The sequence below is a fragment of the Beta vulgaris genome, chromosome 1, assembly GCF_026745355.1.
Source record: "Beta vulgaris subsp. vulgaris cultivar EL10 chromosome 1, EL10.2, whole genome shotgun sequence".
Classification (NCBI taxonomy): Eukaryota; Viridiplantae; Streptophyta; class Magnoliopsida; order Caryophyllales; family Amaranthaceae; genus Beta; species Beta vulgaris.
The window spans coordinates 52,319,846-52,336,563 of record NC_079202.1 but is presented as its reverse complement, the minus strand read 5'-3'; the positions used below and the strand labels follow the sequence as shown (position 1 = coordinate 52,336,563).

Genomic DNA, 16,718 nt, shown 5'->3' with positions numbered 1-16,718 from the left:
CTTTTTTTTTTTTGGTGAACAAAGAACTTAAATTAAATAAAGTGTTAGTTACAAATTGCAATAGTAGTTCATACAATCACTAGGGAGATGGGAAACATCATAATTACATTACATGCTACATCCAAAACTCTACTAGCCTTGAGCTATTAGTTAAAAGGACCTAATCTACTTCCTTTAACCAATGAACATAAATTTTTTTTACTAACACTATCGAGAACTGAACTTCTATTCTTCACCCCAAAATTACTTAAAATCACCCCCCCCAAAAAAGTTGAAATTACATTTCTAACATTTTCTTTCTTTTTCCTTAAAGTCTTAAATCACCAGCCCCATCACTAACCACCTCACTCCACCACCATCCACCTCCTACACCACCACCTCATTGCCATAGCCACCCACCAGCCACCCCTCACCTCCCGTTTCCCCTTATTACTGCTCCTTTCGTACCTCCTCTTTCATCCTCAATATCAACCCCCAACCCCCCGTGTCTTCTTCCTTAATATCAAACCCCAGCCCCCTGTTTCTTCTTCCTCCACCATTAAACCTGGAAATCATAGGTCTCGCTTCATGGACTGAAGCTAGAAGATCGGGCCTTTAGCTTCTTCCTATTCTCTTTTGTGGTTGCACGCAAAACAGGCGAAATTTTTTTAGGGCCGTGGGCGAACGTCCAACATGGACGTTCCATCCATGGCACGATCGTCTGGTGGGTGGTGGAGGAGCTTGCGAGTGGCAGCGGGGAGGTAGTTGATGGCGGTGGAGGTCGCGGGTGACAATGGGGAGGTAGGTGATGGCGGTGGAGGTCGCGGTTGGCAGTGGGGAGGTAGATGGTGGTGGGTGGTGTGAAAAAGAGGAAGGGTAAAATGATCTATACAAATGAATTTGGGACGATTTTAAGTAATTTTTGGACGACGTTTAACAATCCTCCTATCCCCAATGTTAAACTATATATTGTGAAGACAAGATCTATCATATATAAGGAAAAAGAAAAAGAAAACTAAATGTTCTTATTTAAACATTTACTCACATGATAAACTATTGTGAAGACAATGTATAGATCTTGAACACCCTAAAAAAACATATTTCCCCACATTCATGATATGCAACATTCAAGCTCCCATCATCCAAGATCGTCAACCTTCATTTAGCTATCAATTAACCAATGCCAACAAAGTTACCATAATCTTCACAATTTTATATATTTGATGGGTGCATTTATAAATTCCCTAATTACATGTGGAAGAGAGAGAATAATTAAACAAAAACAAACAAATGTATAATTTCTCCCTCTGAGTGATTGACAAACAAAATCATGAAAACAATCAAAACTCCAACTTTTAACTAAGCCACTTCCTCACTCATATCTCACTAAGCACAAAACACAAACCAACCAAATTTCTCGATCTCAAAAAATCAAATCCCTAATTTCATCTTATCTCTCTCCTCCGATCACCATTTTTTCCGATCAATTGCCGGAAATTTCACCGGTGATCTTGAATTCAACCTCCATTTTTAAGTCAGATCTCGGAAATTGATCGGGAATGGCTTCCTCGGAAGCCGATTCCCGGCTGAAACAAGTGTTGGTGCCTTCATTAGAGAAGATCATAAAAAATGGTTCATGGCGGAAGAATTCAAAGCTTGTTCATGAGTGTAAATCTCTTCTAGAGAAGCTAAACTCATCGAATTTACACTCTCTCTCCTCCCCTGAATCTCCGTCTTCCACCATTGGTCCAGTTGTCGACAGTGGGACCCATGAATACTCTCTAGAAGATTCCGAGCTAATTCTCTCTCCTTTCATCAACGCTGCATCGTCGTCAAACCCTAAGATCGGCGATGCAGGAATTTCGTGTTTGCAGAAGCTTATCTCTCATGGATATATCCGAGGTGAGGCAGATTCGAGTGGGTCAAATCCTGAGTCGAAGTTGTTGTCACGAGTTATTGACTCAGTGTGTAAGTGTAATGAGGTTAACAATGATGAGAGTATGGAACTTGTTGTGTTGAAAACCCTACTTTCTGCTGTTACTTCGACTAGTCTTAGGATTCATGGTGATTGTTTATTGCAGATTGTTAGGACATGTTATGATATATATTTAGGGAGTAAGAATGTGGTGAATCAGACGACGGCGAAAGCATCGTTGATTCAGATGCTTGTGATTGTTTTCAGGAGAATGGAGGCGGATTCATCGTCGGTTCCTGTTATGCCTATTGTAGTGGCTGAGCTAATGGAACCGCCTGAGAAGTCGGATTCTGATCCCGGTGTTACTCAGCAAGTGCAGGGGTTTATTACTAGGATAATTCAGGATATTGATGGGGTATTGAATACAGTGAATGTAGGTGGTGATAAGGGTGGTGGAGGTAGTGGTGGGGCGGCTCATGATGGGGCGTTTGAGACTAGGGTGAATGCTACTGTGGAGGGGACGAATCCGGCGGATTTGTTGGATTCTACTGATAAGGATATGTTGGATGCTAAGTATTGGGAGATTAGTATGTATAAGTCCGCGTTGGAAGGGAGGAAGGGGGAGTTAGCGGATGGGGAGGCTGTGGAAGGGGTTGGAGTCATGGAGAGAGATGATGATTTAGAGGTTCAGATTGGGAATAAGTTGAGGAGAGATGCTTTCTTGGTGTTTCGTGCACTTTGTAAGTTGTCAATGAAGACGCCTCCCAAAGAGGCAATGTCGGATCCTCAGCTTATGAGGGGGAAGATTGTGGCTCTAGAGTTGCTTAAGATTTTGTTGGAGAATGCTGGCACAATTTTTAGGACCAGTGACAGGTAAAATTATTGTTTTGGTTCTGCTCTCAATTATGTTGTCTATGGCACCAAACAAAATAAATTATGGTGTTCAATGCTTTGAGCTTATGACATGGTAGATATATGTAACTTGATTACATGCATTTTGCTATATAAATGTTCTATAGTTAGAAGAGAAACCCCACTAGGGCTCCAACTCGCTAATTCTGCAGTGGATTCATTACAAGATTTACAACAAATTATTATGGTCAATGCCAACCATATCTACATCATGCTTACCATCTTGTTCATTTGGGAGAAGATTTTCTTTTGCCTTGAAGTATCTGCATTCTTTTTTACAACAAAATTTATCTGATATCATCTGTTCTCCTACTTCCTATCTATCTGTTGTCCTCGCACAGTTGCCATTGATACTAAGAACATGCAAAATTGTAATATTTGCACTGTAATGTCATGCCTTTGTCTTTGACATCCTTTAATTAACCCCTTAATTATAATTAGTGATATATGTGAATGGTGTGCAATCAAACAAACATATAGACAGGCATAATATTTGGGGCCTTGCAAATGAAAACGTTGCGAACTTTGGAGGTCTTACAAACGCTATAAGCAGGATTCTAGATAAGAAGCCATATTAGGCAACTCTCTGGACAATCTCTTTTTTATGAGCTCCTTTTGAGTCCAGATGACTGCAGGACCTGTTGAAAACTGAGATTTTTCTCCCCCCCCCCCCCCCCCTTTTTTTTTTGTGTGTGTGTAGGGGGGGGGGGGGGAGAGTACATGGAAACGACCATGCCCTCGTTTTTCCAAAATTGTCAATATGCAGTTTATGTATGTCAAGATAACATCCCCATTTTTGTTCATATAATTGGACATGTTTCAAAAAGCCACTCTACATGTTGCTCGTCTGGAATTCGTTGCCTCATTTTACCTAATTTTTTCCTAGTAATTAAGAATATTTATACTAGTGTCCAGTTTATGATTCAATCTCGTTAATTTATCCAAAATGTCCAAGGCTTGTTCTTCTAAGTTAATAAATTTTTAGTTTAAGTTAGAACAAGTTGAGATCAGTTTAGATATTAAGGCTAAGAAGTTCAATCTTTAAATAGAAGTATGCTTAGATAATTTCAGATACGGGGTTTTTTTAGGTGAAGAGAACATAGCCTATATAGGCTGCTTTGGCAATTACGTGGTTTTCAGTTTTCATTAAGTTAACAAACAGATGAATTTTTGAGGATAAAGTTTTGTGTAATCATGTATATTAAGTGCTCTTTTTGAAGTTATTTTCATGTGGCCTGTTGGGCTATTATTGTATGTGGAAGCCAAGTCCTTTACCATGAGAGTTTCTGGGTTTTAAGGGCTAAATTATGTGTGCTTCCCATGTGAGTTTCTTGCGCTGCTGTATTGACCATCCAAGGTGGCTGGTGATCGACTCGGTGAAGATTCCTCTGGAATCAGGAGAAGTATTTGGATTTTGTTTCCCAAAATACTGTTTTGAGCAATCTCACACGACAGGGCATGGTAGTATTCCGGTCCATCAGATTTGTTTTGGCATCGATTCACTCCCTTTTTAAGGATATTTTTTTACTATATTCCTATTAAATATTGTTTGAAGTATCTAAGAACTGCAAAGAGAGAGGTCTATATATATTCTAGGAACGAATGCAGATATGATGATACTAGGGTTATAAATCACCGATCCATTTGTAAGTTGATAAGATTAAGTGGTAGTTAGTATAGAGTAGATTGGGGGTGGAAAAGAGTAGATTCATTGATTCAACTCCAAATAGTAAGTTATACTAGTTATTGACTTATTGTACTTATTGATTGTGTTTGGTTGAGAGTAGATTGGGGTGAATCTATACTTTTCCAATATGCTATGCTAATAAGGGTGTTTGGTAAACAATGATGTGGTCGAAATGAGTAGATATAATGCCAAAGTACTAGATTTGACTAGCTAATTTACCTATGTGGTGGTGTTAGGTGAAGAGTAGTAGACTAGGGTGAATCTTGAGCAGTAGATTTACCTTTAAAATATAAATACATGATTAGCCTTCCTTATTATATTAATTATTTTTCTTGAATTTATGTGTAAAACAAAAGTACCTATTTCTCTATGTGTCCATGTCAAATCTTCTATTGAAGAGTAGAAGTACTTTAATCCATATTATATATATAATTAATTATTAGCCTTATAAATACTAATTGTTAACCCTGAACCACTATGTAAAACAAAATGTATGTATGTCTCTATGTGTCAATTTTACATCAAAAAAGAACCTCTAATCATGAATTGCTAATTTACCAAGCCCTTCAATATATCTGGTATCTACTATGCGCTCATCAAATGTACTATATGACGCGGTATCTGTAGAGAGTCTGCCATTTATCATGCTGCTGGTGGATAAAATTTGTTATCTGTTAGTTCAATTGCCTATTTGATATTTCCGAATAGGGCCTAACACTTGGCGAGCATCAAAAGCTTTGCTGTATCATTTCTGCCACGAGAAGACAGCATTTTTTCTGACTACAAAGTACAGACACTTAATAGATAAAGAAAAACACACTCCTCCTAAATTATGTTTTCTCGTTATCCTTCCCAGAGTTATCTGATGGTCAGGCAAACCAGTGAATTCCCCTTGGCTTGCTTGGTTTTGACCCAGTATACCTGATATGCTGAACTCCCCGCAAATTGTGACCTGAAATAACGCGAATTGGTATTTGCAAGCGGTATACTTTCGGGCTAATATTTAAATGATAGTGGATTGCGTCCTGGTAGCCAATTTCGTACTGTGAATCAGGGAGCACTGTGTTGACCGGTCAAACCTGGGAGTAATTGGCTGGCTGAAGCAGTTGAAGGCTCACAACTTCCTTCTGTAAATTAGCTCTTATCCTCATACTAGTGCTATGCGTCAATATTGTTATCTTAGTTGTATTAGAATTGATTTCTAAACTAGATGAATCTTAATTTCTTGATTCTTAGTATTATATTTTACCAGCATTTTTTTTAAATAGTTTTTTATTCAATCTTTGTAGAAATTTTGCAGTCTTTTCAATTTTTTTTTTCCATTTCGGCCATCCTTAGTCGTGACCATGGTCTAGTGACCAATGGTTATAACTTTTAACAATGCCCCATTTAGTTTTACATTATGATGCTTTCTGAAACATTATGTAAGTTACTTATGTGTGATTGGAAATTGGTGATGGACAAAACCAGTTCTCTATTGACTTGAAGCCACATTGTCTTGGAATACATTGCCATAGCACATTCCTGCTTTTGGTGTTGGCTACGCATCGAATTCTGGTTGGTTATTGTTTGGATGAGGGCGTGAACTACTGAATTATATACAATTGATAGATATTTTGATTTTCCAAGCTGTGGTCAATTTAATAGTTTTTGTTGTTCAGAAGGTTTTGTGAGTTCAATCTTATGCGAGCTTCCTGTTATGAATATTTTGCCCTAACCCCTATGTCCAGCTTCTTAATTCATTGTTTAAGGATGAATTTGGTTTTCCCCGCAAAAAAATGATATTAGTAGACTTGGGGTCAAATTTACAAGTTAATGGTTCTCTATCTGTGTCTTATTAATGTTTATTCTGTTCTCCCCTCCACATACATGGTATACTACTTGATTACCTCTCTGTTATGCTCTCTGTCCACATTGTCATTTCTGAACTTTTTGTGTTGAAGCAGATTTTTGGGTGCTATCAAGCAATATCTATGTTTATCATTGCTTAAGAACAGCGCCTCAACTCTGATGATTGTCTTCCAGCTTTCATGCTCTATATTCATGAGTTTGGTAGCGAGATTTCGAGGTGGGTTGAAGGCTGAGATTGGGGTGTTCTTCCCTATGATAGTTCTTCGAGTATTGGAAAATGTGGCTCAACCTAATTTCCAGCAGAAGATTATAGTGCTGCGATTTCTGGAAAAACTTTGTGAAGATTCTCAGATCTTGGTGGACATATTCATTAACTATGATTGTGATGTCAATTCATCGAATATATTTGAGAGGTATGTCCTGGTTGCTGGTGCTAGAAGTATAATTAGGCAATATCATTCTTGGAAAATCCCTTCCTAAAAAATTTAATAAATGTGGTTGAAGTGTTTTGGTTATATTTCAGTTAAGAGAAATTTTGTATTCTTTGTCTAAATGTTGCAGAATGGTCAATGGCCTTCTCAAAACAGCTCAAGGTGTGCCACCTGGTGCAACCACTACATTGTTGCCACCACAAGAAGAAACTCTGAAATTCGAAGCAATGAAATGCTTGATCGCTGTCTTAAAGTCAATGGGAGACTGGATGAATCGTCAATTACGAATCCCAGATCCTCATTCAGCAAAAAAGTATGAACCAGCAGATAACAGTCCTGAAGCTGGTAGTCCTCACTTGGTGAATGGTCATGGGGATGAGCCTACAGAAGGTTCTGATAGTCATTCTGAATCTTCAACTGATGTTTCCGATGCGCAAACAATTGAGCAGCGCCGGGCATACAAGCTGGAACTTCAGGTAAAGTGTTGGATAAACTTTTCTCTGAGTTTGGATAGGAAGACAAGAGGGTGAAAAGGAAGGGGAAGTTAGTGGTCTAAAGGGGAGGTAAATGGCCTAAGAATATCCTGTTTATTCTTAGAATGAACAGGTCTTATAGAAGTGTCATTGATTATACCCAAGTCATCCATAGATTTTAATCTAAAATGTCAACAAATCTTAAACCTCAAACCGATATTATGATACGTCACCAGGAACATGCCCAAGTTTTGGGTGATGGTTGGATGTCTCTTTTCCTTTCCTACCTATTTTGTGACTCCAAAGATAAATTTTCAAACCATTTTTATTCATCTGGTCATATTTAGATTAATTGCCGGAAAAAATCTTTTGTTTATTATTGCTTGTGTCCACTTCCACTTATTCTTCTTTCTTTCTTTTCTTTTTTATTTATTTTTACTAAACATCAAACCTCGTTTTATGTAGTCGTGTTTTTGGTATTGGCATTTGGGTCCTTGTGCTAATGTATAATTTTATGACAGGAAGGTATCTCTCTTTTTAATAGGAAACCGAAAAAGGGGATTGAGTTCCTGATTAATGCTAATAAGGTGGGCAGTTCAGCAGAGGAAGTAGCAGCATTTCTCAAAGATGCTTCTGATCTTAACAAGACTTTAATTGGTGATTATCTTGGGGAAAGAGAAGAAATGTCATTGAAAGTGATGCATGCATATGTAGATTCCTTTGATTTCCAAGGTATGGAGCTAGATAAAGCAGTTAGGGTCTTTCTGCAAGGCTTCAGGTTGCCTGGTGAAGCCCAGAAGATTGATAGGATCATGGAAAAGTTTGCTGAACGTTATTGGAAATGTAATCCAAAGGCATTCTCTAGCGCAGACACTGCTTATGTCCTTGCCTATTCAGTTATAATGCTCAACACTGATGCCCACAATCCTATGGTCAAGAATAAGGTGTTAAATGTATTCCTTTCCATTTTGAAACTCATCAGTTCATTGTCAGCTGCCTCTTAGTCTTCTTTTCTTTGTGGTTGTATTATGCAGATGTCTGCTGAAGATTTCATTAGAAACAATCGTGGTATTGATGATGGAAAAGATCTTTCGGAGGAGTATATGAGATCCTTGTATGAACGAATAACTAAAAATGAGATTAAGATGAAGGAAGAAGACTTGGCTTCTATGCAAAAGCAATCTATGAATCCCAACAGAATCTTAGGTTTGGACAGTATCTTAAATATTGTGATTCGTAAGCGAGATGAGAACTACATGGAGTCCAGTGATGACCTGATAAGGCATATGCAAGAACAATTTAAAGAAAAAGCTCGCAAGTCCGAGTAAGTGTATCTATCTTGCTTAATTTCGTTGTTCTCTCATAGTCACATAATGTATCTTGTATGGCAGCTTGAGATGATTAAGCTGAAATTGTATCATCATTGCCCCTACTTTGATTTTTTTTTTTGAGCGTCTTGTTCCTGATTTTTGATGTAGCTCAGCTTTTGGTGACAATTTGAAAAAAACACTGCTTATTGGAGTCGCTTCTGAAAGTATCTACCTTATTTACAGAACTGAATTTTTGGAAGGCTAAACGAGTAGTAGACGAAATGACCAAGCTTATAATGAACTTAACGAGCTGTCTGCAAACATTTACGAGTTGAATGCGAAGTTGCACGAACTTAGCTTTTTTTTTGGTGAACAAATTTGGCTTATCTACTAATTGAGAGTAAGATTATTGTTCGAGCTTGTTTATTGGGATTTTTTCACTAGGTACCCTTGGGTTTAGCCAAATTCAACCTTTCTTAGAATTGGTCTCAAACTGTAACTTCAAAACATCTTTTTCCTTTTAATAAAGTAAGAAACGAGTAGATGTATGAGGCAAAATATGATATTTTTTTTTCTTTTTGGTATTCTTGGAGGCTTGGATCCATGCTTCATGATGCTTAGCAGTTTGCAACTCATCCTTTCTTGTGCCGACAAATGATGGATGGATCTTAGTTTTAATTGCCACTTTCTTTTGCATGGGATGTCTTTTGTCATTTATAATGATGCACTTCCATTTCTTTGGTTTTCTCGTTTAAAATTTAATATACCTCCTCTATTTTCTTTCTACTTTTACTATTGGATGTTGGCACAAGAAATTAGGAGAGGAGAGATAAAAAAGGAACCTCATGTGCTAGGAGAGAGAAAGAGATAATATAATCATATATTGCCAAAAATTGATATGGTGTAAGTAAAGAGAAAAACGGAGGAAGTATATTTCTGCTACTTTATTTGTCAGAAGTGAAGTTTATTTGGTACATAGAGTTCTTGCTTTCTTTTCAGTTATTTACATTGTGTAGCCATTTGTAGGTCAGCTTATTATGCTGCAACGGACGTCGTAATCCTCCGATTCATGATTGAGGCCTGCTGGGCTCCTATGCTTGCTGCTTTCAGTGTTCCACTTGATCAAAGTGATGATGAAGTAATCATATCCTTGTGTCTTGATGGTTTCCGTCATGCGATCCATGTTACATCAGTGATGTCCATGAAGACTCATAGGGATGCATTTGTGACGTCACTTGCCAAGTTTACCTCTCTGCACTCACCGGCTGATATCAAACAAAAAAATATATATGCTATTAAGGTTAGTTATTGGTTCGATATAGAAGCTAATCATAGCAAATTAGTGTATTCATACTTGCTAAATTCATCAGTGATTAGCTACTGTGAAAACTAATGTGTGGGCTTATTGGGTAACCACTTTGGAATTTGGATAACAGTGGATCAATGAAATGTCGTATCAAATGAAATATCTGTTGTCAAGTAGTGATGTTTTAATTGCATTTCCGATCAAGGATCTAATAGAAATGTTTGTGCAATTAGCAATGTGACCCCATCCTTTAAAGGCATTGTGGTATTGCAATGGTATAGTTGTTATCTGGAATGGCGTAAAGTGATACCATCCAAAATAACAGAGCAATTTATTTAAAGCAATTTTGAACTTATCTATTCAATTCTTGTCCTTTTCCCCATCTTTAATGACGGAATAGTGGACATGTGCATTGGTCCATTCGGGATATACCTCAATGATTACTCTTCTTTTTTAGTTGTCTCACTGAAGAAATTCTATGATCACTTGCTCACAGATTGTGTGCCTCCCTTTTGCCTTATGTTCCACAGGCAATCGTTACAATTGCAGATGAAGATGGAAACTACCTTCAAGAAGCTTGGGAGCACATATTGACATGTGTTTCTCGTTTTGAGCACTTGCACCTACTGGGGGAAGGTGCTCCTCCTGATGCGGCTTTCTTTGCTCTTCCTCAAAGTGATCAAGAGAAATCAAAACAGACCAAGTCTAATATTCTTCCGCTTTTAAAGAAAAAGGGTGCTGGAAAAATTCAGTATGCTGCAGCCGCTGTGAGAAGAGGTTCTTATGATAGCGCTAGCATTGGTGGCAACACTTCTGTTACATCGGAACAGATGAATAATTTAGTCTCCAATTTGAACATGCTTGAACAAGTTGGAAGCAGTGAAATGAATCGGATATTTACTCGAAGTCAAAAGCTCAATAGTGAAGGAATAATAGATTTTGTCAAGGCACTGTGTAAGGTATCAATGGAGGAATTGCGATCTGCCTCTGATCCGAGAGTTTTTAGTCTGACAAAGATTGTTGAGATTGCGTAAGCATCTGAATTTGCTGTATTATTTTTTGAATTTTTTTTAACCATAATGGGTAAAATATGCTCTATTCTTTTAAAACAGGCACTACAACATGAACCGCATTAGGCTTGTATGGTCAAGCATCTGGAATGTGCTTTCTGACTTCTTTGTGACAATTGGATGTTCTGAAAATCTGTCAATAGCAATTTTTGCTATGGATTCTTTGCGTCAATTGTCAATGAAGTTTTTGGAACGGGAAGAATTGTCTAATTATAATTTCCAAAATGAGTTTATGAAGCCCTTTGTCATTGTGATGCGGAGGAGTAGTGCTGTTGAGATCAGGGAATTAATCATCAGATGTGTGTCTCAGATGGTGTTATCCCGAGTAAACAATGTCAAGTCTGGATGGAAGAGCATGTTCATGGTATGTGTTTGCACTTAAGAGATACTAGTATCTGTGCAATGTTTTTTTTTTTTTTAATACATATGTTGTAATGTCCCCCCTGCTCTTGGGTTTCATATGACCAATCATCAAAAGTATATTTTGTCTCGCATGGAAAGAAATAAGGGAAGAATCCACTTCATTTCTGAAACAGCTCAGTCAGTCACTATCAGCGGATCATCACTGACTGTGATGCCTCTTTTAATATCCTTGCCAATTCTCTGGGTTGCTCTACCCATCTTTTACATGAAATGCGAGCCAACAATTGGTTTTGTAATTCTTCTTTGTATTGCATTCTTTGCATGCATGAGGATGGTGGACCTGAGATTTTGTTCTGATATCAAGCATGTGGGATGATGCTGGTTTTCACAGCAGTGAACGGTGACATATATTACTTCTGATGCCCCTATATTTGCTTACATGCAACGGAGAGTTTGTCAAAGATAGTTTTCTAGTATCTTTTTACCTTTCAGTTTCTAGTATCTTTTTACCTTTCAGTTTCTAGTTTTTTTTTACCTTTCATTGCTTAGTAAGTGTATCTTAATGTCTGCAGGGCTATGTGGAATGATTCCTGTTGTTTATGATCTGATATGCAATTCCTTACCTTGAATGAGGGCCAATATGAATAATCTTGCTTCATACTTGCTATTGGGTTTTTGTGTGGGATAACCATATTGCTGAATATATAAATGAATTTTGTCATCTGCATGTGTGTAGGTCTTCACAACAGCAGCTTATGATGATCACAAAAATATAGTTCTCTTGGCCTTTGAGATAATGGAGAAGATTGTTCGAGACTACTTCCCATACATCACTGAGACTGAGACCACTACATTTACAGATTGTGTAAATTGCCTCGTTGCATTTACTAATAGCAGATTCAACAAGGACATTAGTCTTAGTGCTATTGGCTTCCTGCGCTACTGTGCAGAGAAGCTTGCTGAAGGAGATCTTGGGTCTTCTGGCAAAATTAAGGATCAAGAAACTCTGGGTAGTATCTCTTCTTCAGTATCTCAAACAGCAAAGGATGGAAAACTAGAAAATGGAGAGTTGACTGACAAGGTGGACCAACTATATTTCTGGTTCCCATTGTTGGCTGGTAAGAAATATGCTCCAATTTTCTGTATGGACTTGTGTCTATAGCATGTATTATCCTTTAACTTGTGTCACTGACTGTAAAGTTGAAAATCATGGAATCGTGCAGCAGAATGATGTATAGTGATCTGCTGCAAGTAGTAATTTAATGTGAATAAGTTTATACAACTAACATGTTTGATATCTAAACCTGGTAAATTACAAACCCTCGAACAAGGGGTCAACCGAGAGAAAAAAACAGGGGAAGCTCCTGGGATATGAAGTTTTTTTTTTTGTTTCTGGTTCTGTATTCGTAACCCCAGCTGATTCCGTACTAATGAAGCCTAAAGTGGCTGGGTTCTAGGACATTTCCGTATCTGTAATCCCAATTGTCCATGCTAGATAGGACAAGTCACTTTCAGATATTTAATCAGGTGATAGATAAAAAATTATATAGCCCAATTCTTTCAATATCAATCATAGCAGGAGTTTTTTTGGCACCAATCTTCTTATAGCTTCAATTTGTTCATATCTTGTTTTGATTATGTTTGTGATTATGTTTGGCAGCTTGTCTGTGTAAAGTTGACTATTGCCTCTTTTGTCTCCTTTGCAGGATTGTCAGAACTTAGTTTTGATCCAAGACCAGAAATCAGAAAAAGTGCGCTTCAGATTTTGTTTGACACTCTAAGGAACCATGGCCAGCACTTTTCGCTACCCCTTTGGGAGCGAGTGTTCGAGTCAGTCTTGTTTCGTATGTTTGATTATGTTCGGCATGCAATTGACCCGTCCACAGAAAACTCATTTGGAGAGGGTGCTCATGGTGATATAGCTGAGTTTGATCAAGATTCATGGCTGTATGAGACTTGTACACTGTCTCTTGAATTAATTGTGGATCTTTTTGTCAAGTTCTACTCAACTGTTAATCCTCTCTTGAAGAAAGTTCTTATGCTGTTAGTGAGCTTCATCAAGCGCCCTCACCAGAGCCTTGCTGGAATTGGTATTGCTGCATATGTTCGATTAATTAGCAATTCTGGAGACCTCTTCTCGGATGACAAATGGCTTGACGTGGTCTATTCATTGAAAGAAGCGGCCGTTTCCACCCTTCCTGATTTTTCGTTTGTCTTGGCTGGGGATAGTTCAGTTCGGAGTAGTGAAGAATCAATTAGCAGACAAGATCCTGCTGAGTCTACTGGGACTGGTACACATCATGATGCAGACAGTTTGAGAACGCAGCAGTTTTATGCTGCTGTAGCTGATGTCAAGTGCCGTTGTGCTGTTCAGCTCTTGTTGATCCAGGTAATAATTGAATGGTTATTTTTTAATTTTCAATTTATATTAAATTCTATGTTGCACAGAAATGGAATTAAGTAACAAATAAGCGTGAAAACATTATTTCTTGAAAAAGATCAGGCTATGTGGGATAGCAAAAATTTGATCACTTTACTAATAGTTTTGGTCGTAAACATAAAATTAGATCGTGTCTTAGTAATAAATGAAGACACTGTTCTAGTCATATGACTTTTCAGCATTTTTTTTGAATGAATGTGCATCTCATATATCAAGAGCGTATACTTACAGTTTGAAAACTGTAATATGCACATTTAGTTCAAAAAATGTGCACATTAATCCTTCACACCCTTCTCATTTAAGATCCTTCTCATTGAATCTCGACTCTCTCTCTCATTTCGGTACTTGAAAAGTTTGATGTTGAGGAAGAAATTGTTGGCCATTCGAATAAAGAATTAACCTTCGATTTCTTTGAGCTTATGAGATTCCTAGGTACCAAAACAAGAAACACGATCTTCATGAGCGTGTTTGTACACCATAGCTTATGTTGCTTCTCATTTTGTCGCTTACTAGGGATCTGCTGTCAGTGGAATGCATTTCTGCGATAGTGTTGAAGTTTTACCTTTTTCCATTTTACCTTCAACTCTATTTTTAGCATTCTGTTTATGCCTCTCATAGCAGGGCATATTGCATGCTGAAAATTACAAAACTAATATTGTGTGAATCGAAGAGCATTGAATAGTTTCATGATCAAATAGAGTAAACCTTATGTAATGGCTTGTATGTCCATTTTGACCAACTCTGTTTTGGTTGCATAAGTTCGGTTCCATGTGACCGCGTATTTCTTTTATCGACTGTTATAACTGTAATCGGTTGGTAGGTTCTGTATACTCCTTGGTCCCAATACAGTTGCAACATAACATTTTTAGTAATTATTTCCTGTCTACTTCTGCAGAATTAGGCCCCACCTATACCCGCCCTACTTGTTTTTTTTTTTTTAACCTTTTCCCTTGCTAATTTTGAGCAAAAAACTTTTTGCGGCAAAAAGGGGTACGGAGGAGGGAATGATACTACTTGCAGTTCTTGAAAGATTTCAATGCTGATTGTAGCAAATTGCAATCTGGATCTGATAATGACTACATAACTTTCTATTTTTTTAACAAGTACAGAACTTTATTAAGCTGTTACTCATGGATTTGCAGGCTGCCATGGAGATCTACATGTTGTATAGGACTCAGATGTCAGCAAAAAATGTTTGTGTTCTATTTGACGCTTTGCGTGCAGTGGCATCACATGCACATAAGATAAATTGTGATGCAAATCTATGTTCAAAGCTACTAGAGATTGGATCCATTACTCAAATGCAAGACCCTCCACTTCTACGACTCGAAAATGAGTCCTATCAAATGTGCCTCACACTCCTACAAAACCTTATGCTCGATAGACCTGCAGACTTCAACGAAGAGGAAACAGAATCGTACCTTGTTAATTTGTGCCGAGAGGTTCTTCAATTCTACATTGAAGCTTCATCTGGACACACAAGTGAGACATCCGCTGGTGATGGGGCCCATTGGAAGATACTCTTGGGTTCCCGAAGACGTAGAGAGTTGGCTGGACGTGCGCCTCTTATTGTGGCCACTCTTCAAGCTATATGCAGTTTGGCTGAGACTTCATTTGAGAGGAACCTATCACGGTTCTTTCCTCTGTTTTCCACCTTGATCAGCTGTGAACATGGGTCCAAGGATGTCCAGGTAGCTTTGAGTGAAATGCTTAACGTATCCGTGGGCCCCTTGCTGCTGCGATCCTGTTGATTATTACTGGGTTTTATTTGGCAGAGTTAGAAGTATGATATCCTTCCCCAGGTGTTGCAGTTTAAGATTTTGTTGTCATCTTTGTTTCAAAATATTACTAATTGTTGAGTTAATATTGTAGTTTTGGTAGTAATTATATCATAGTTAGTATTGTTGATTTCCATGACCTATTGCTTCCTTACCTCGTGCGATATCTTACTGAGGGATGGTATATATCAGGCATAACAATTTAGATACATGGGGAGCTTTGTTGTATGATCTTCAGTGAATTATTTTTTTGAAGACATTCGGTGTAAAAATGATTTTTCTTCAATGAGCATACAGAGGTTTTGTTAACATTTTTGTGTGGAAAACATCGCAATGATTCAGTGAGGTTATTTTAGCCCTGTTAGGTGTAAAATAAGTAGAGTGAAAAAAGCTCGTCTTTTTGTAAATTAAGGACAAGATTGTGTTTCAATTTTTTTTTGGGTAAAATAAGGACAATATTGTCTTTGAGTTTTTGTTGATACTAACTAGTTTTTAGGTTCCTGTTATGTTTTGGGTACTTATATTTTTCTTTTGTTAATAATCTAATATTAAAATAATTACACCATGTATCATTTGGTGTAGCGGTAAATGTATCTTAATACTTATCAATAGGTTATGTGGTCGATTCAAATATCGTTATATTTCTTTCAAAAAATATGATGACCAATCTACTGTTGGGGTTCATTGAACACATGATAAATTTCTAGTGCAACTGTGCAAGAGGAAAGGTTCCACATGGCACATAAAAACACACATGAAATAAATTATATGCGCAATCAAGGAATTTGTGCTATGATTATCAATTTCATTGGCCTTCTTTATGGGGTTGTCCACTGACCTTTAAACTCCATCTCCTGACTCATATTCTCAGACAACAACAATATTTGATTAGCATCAAGAATAATTTTTAAAACAACCCCATTAGTTATGAAGTATAGAACACTCACATTCATGGTGAATTTCGAAAGGGGAGATGGAGCAAGGGGATGACTGCAAAAAAGAAATCAAATAATAAAAATAAACTTTGTGGCAGAAGTAGGAATTTATTACCACATTACTAATTACAACACATATCTATAATTTTGTGGAAATTTTGAATCACTAAAAGATGTTAGATGAGATGGCGAGTCTTTAGAAATTTAAGGTCAAGGGTTTGAGTCCAAGTTTTAACATATATATATATATTTAAAATAATGATCACCT

General features: G+C 37.4%; 1 protein-coding gene across 1 annotated transcript; it reads left to right on the top strand.

Annotated features, from left to right (window-relative positions):
* The first annotated feature begins 1,125 nt into the window (after nt 1-1,125).
* On the top strand, nt 1,126-15,824 carry LOC104905422 (brefeldin A-inhibited guanine nucleotide-exchange protein 2). Its single transcript, XM_010693968.4, has 11 exons — nt 1,126-2,767; nt 6,440-6,757; nt 6,906-7,251; nt 7,770-8,192; nt 8,283-8,572; nt 9,585-9,858; nt 10,395-10,894; nt 10,977-11,298; nt 12,034-12,415; nt 13,004-13,686; nt 14,880-15,824. Exons 1-11 carry the CDS (start codon nt 1,539-1,541, stop codon nt 15,486-15,488), a joined length of 5,376 nt encoding a protein of 1,791 aa, XP_010692270.1. The 5' UTR covers nt 1,126-1,538; the 3' UTR covers nt 15,489-15,824.
* The last annotated feature ends 894 nt before the right edge of the window (nt 15,825-16,718 follow it).

What these genes read in the sequence shown, in the direction of transcription:
- LOC104905422 (XM_010693968.4), top strand. Translation starts at nt 1,539, where the DNA reads ATGGCTTCCTCGGAAGCCGATTCCCGGCTGAAACAAGTGTTGGTGCCT. An exon ending in CATACAAGCTGGAACTTCAG is followed by an intron (nt 7,252 to 7,769) that starts GTAAAGTGTTGG and finishes ATTTTATGACAG; the next exon opens with GAAGGTATCTCTCTTTTTAA. An exon ending in GATGGAAGAGCATGTTCATG is followed by an intron (nt 11,299 to 12,033) that starts GTATGTGTTTGC and finishes GCATGTGTGTAG; the next exon opens with GTCTTCACAACAGCAGCTTA.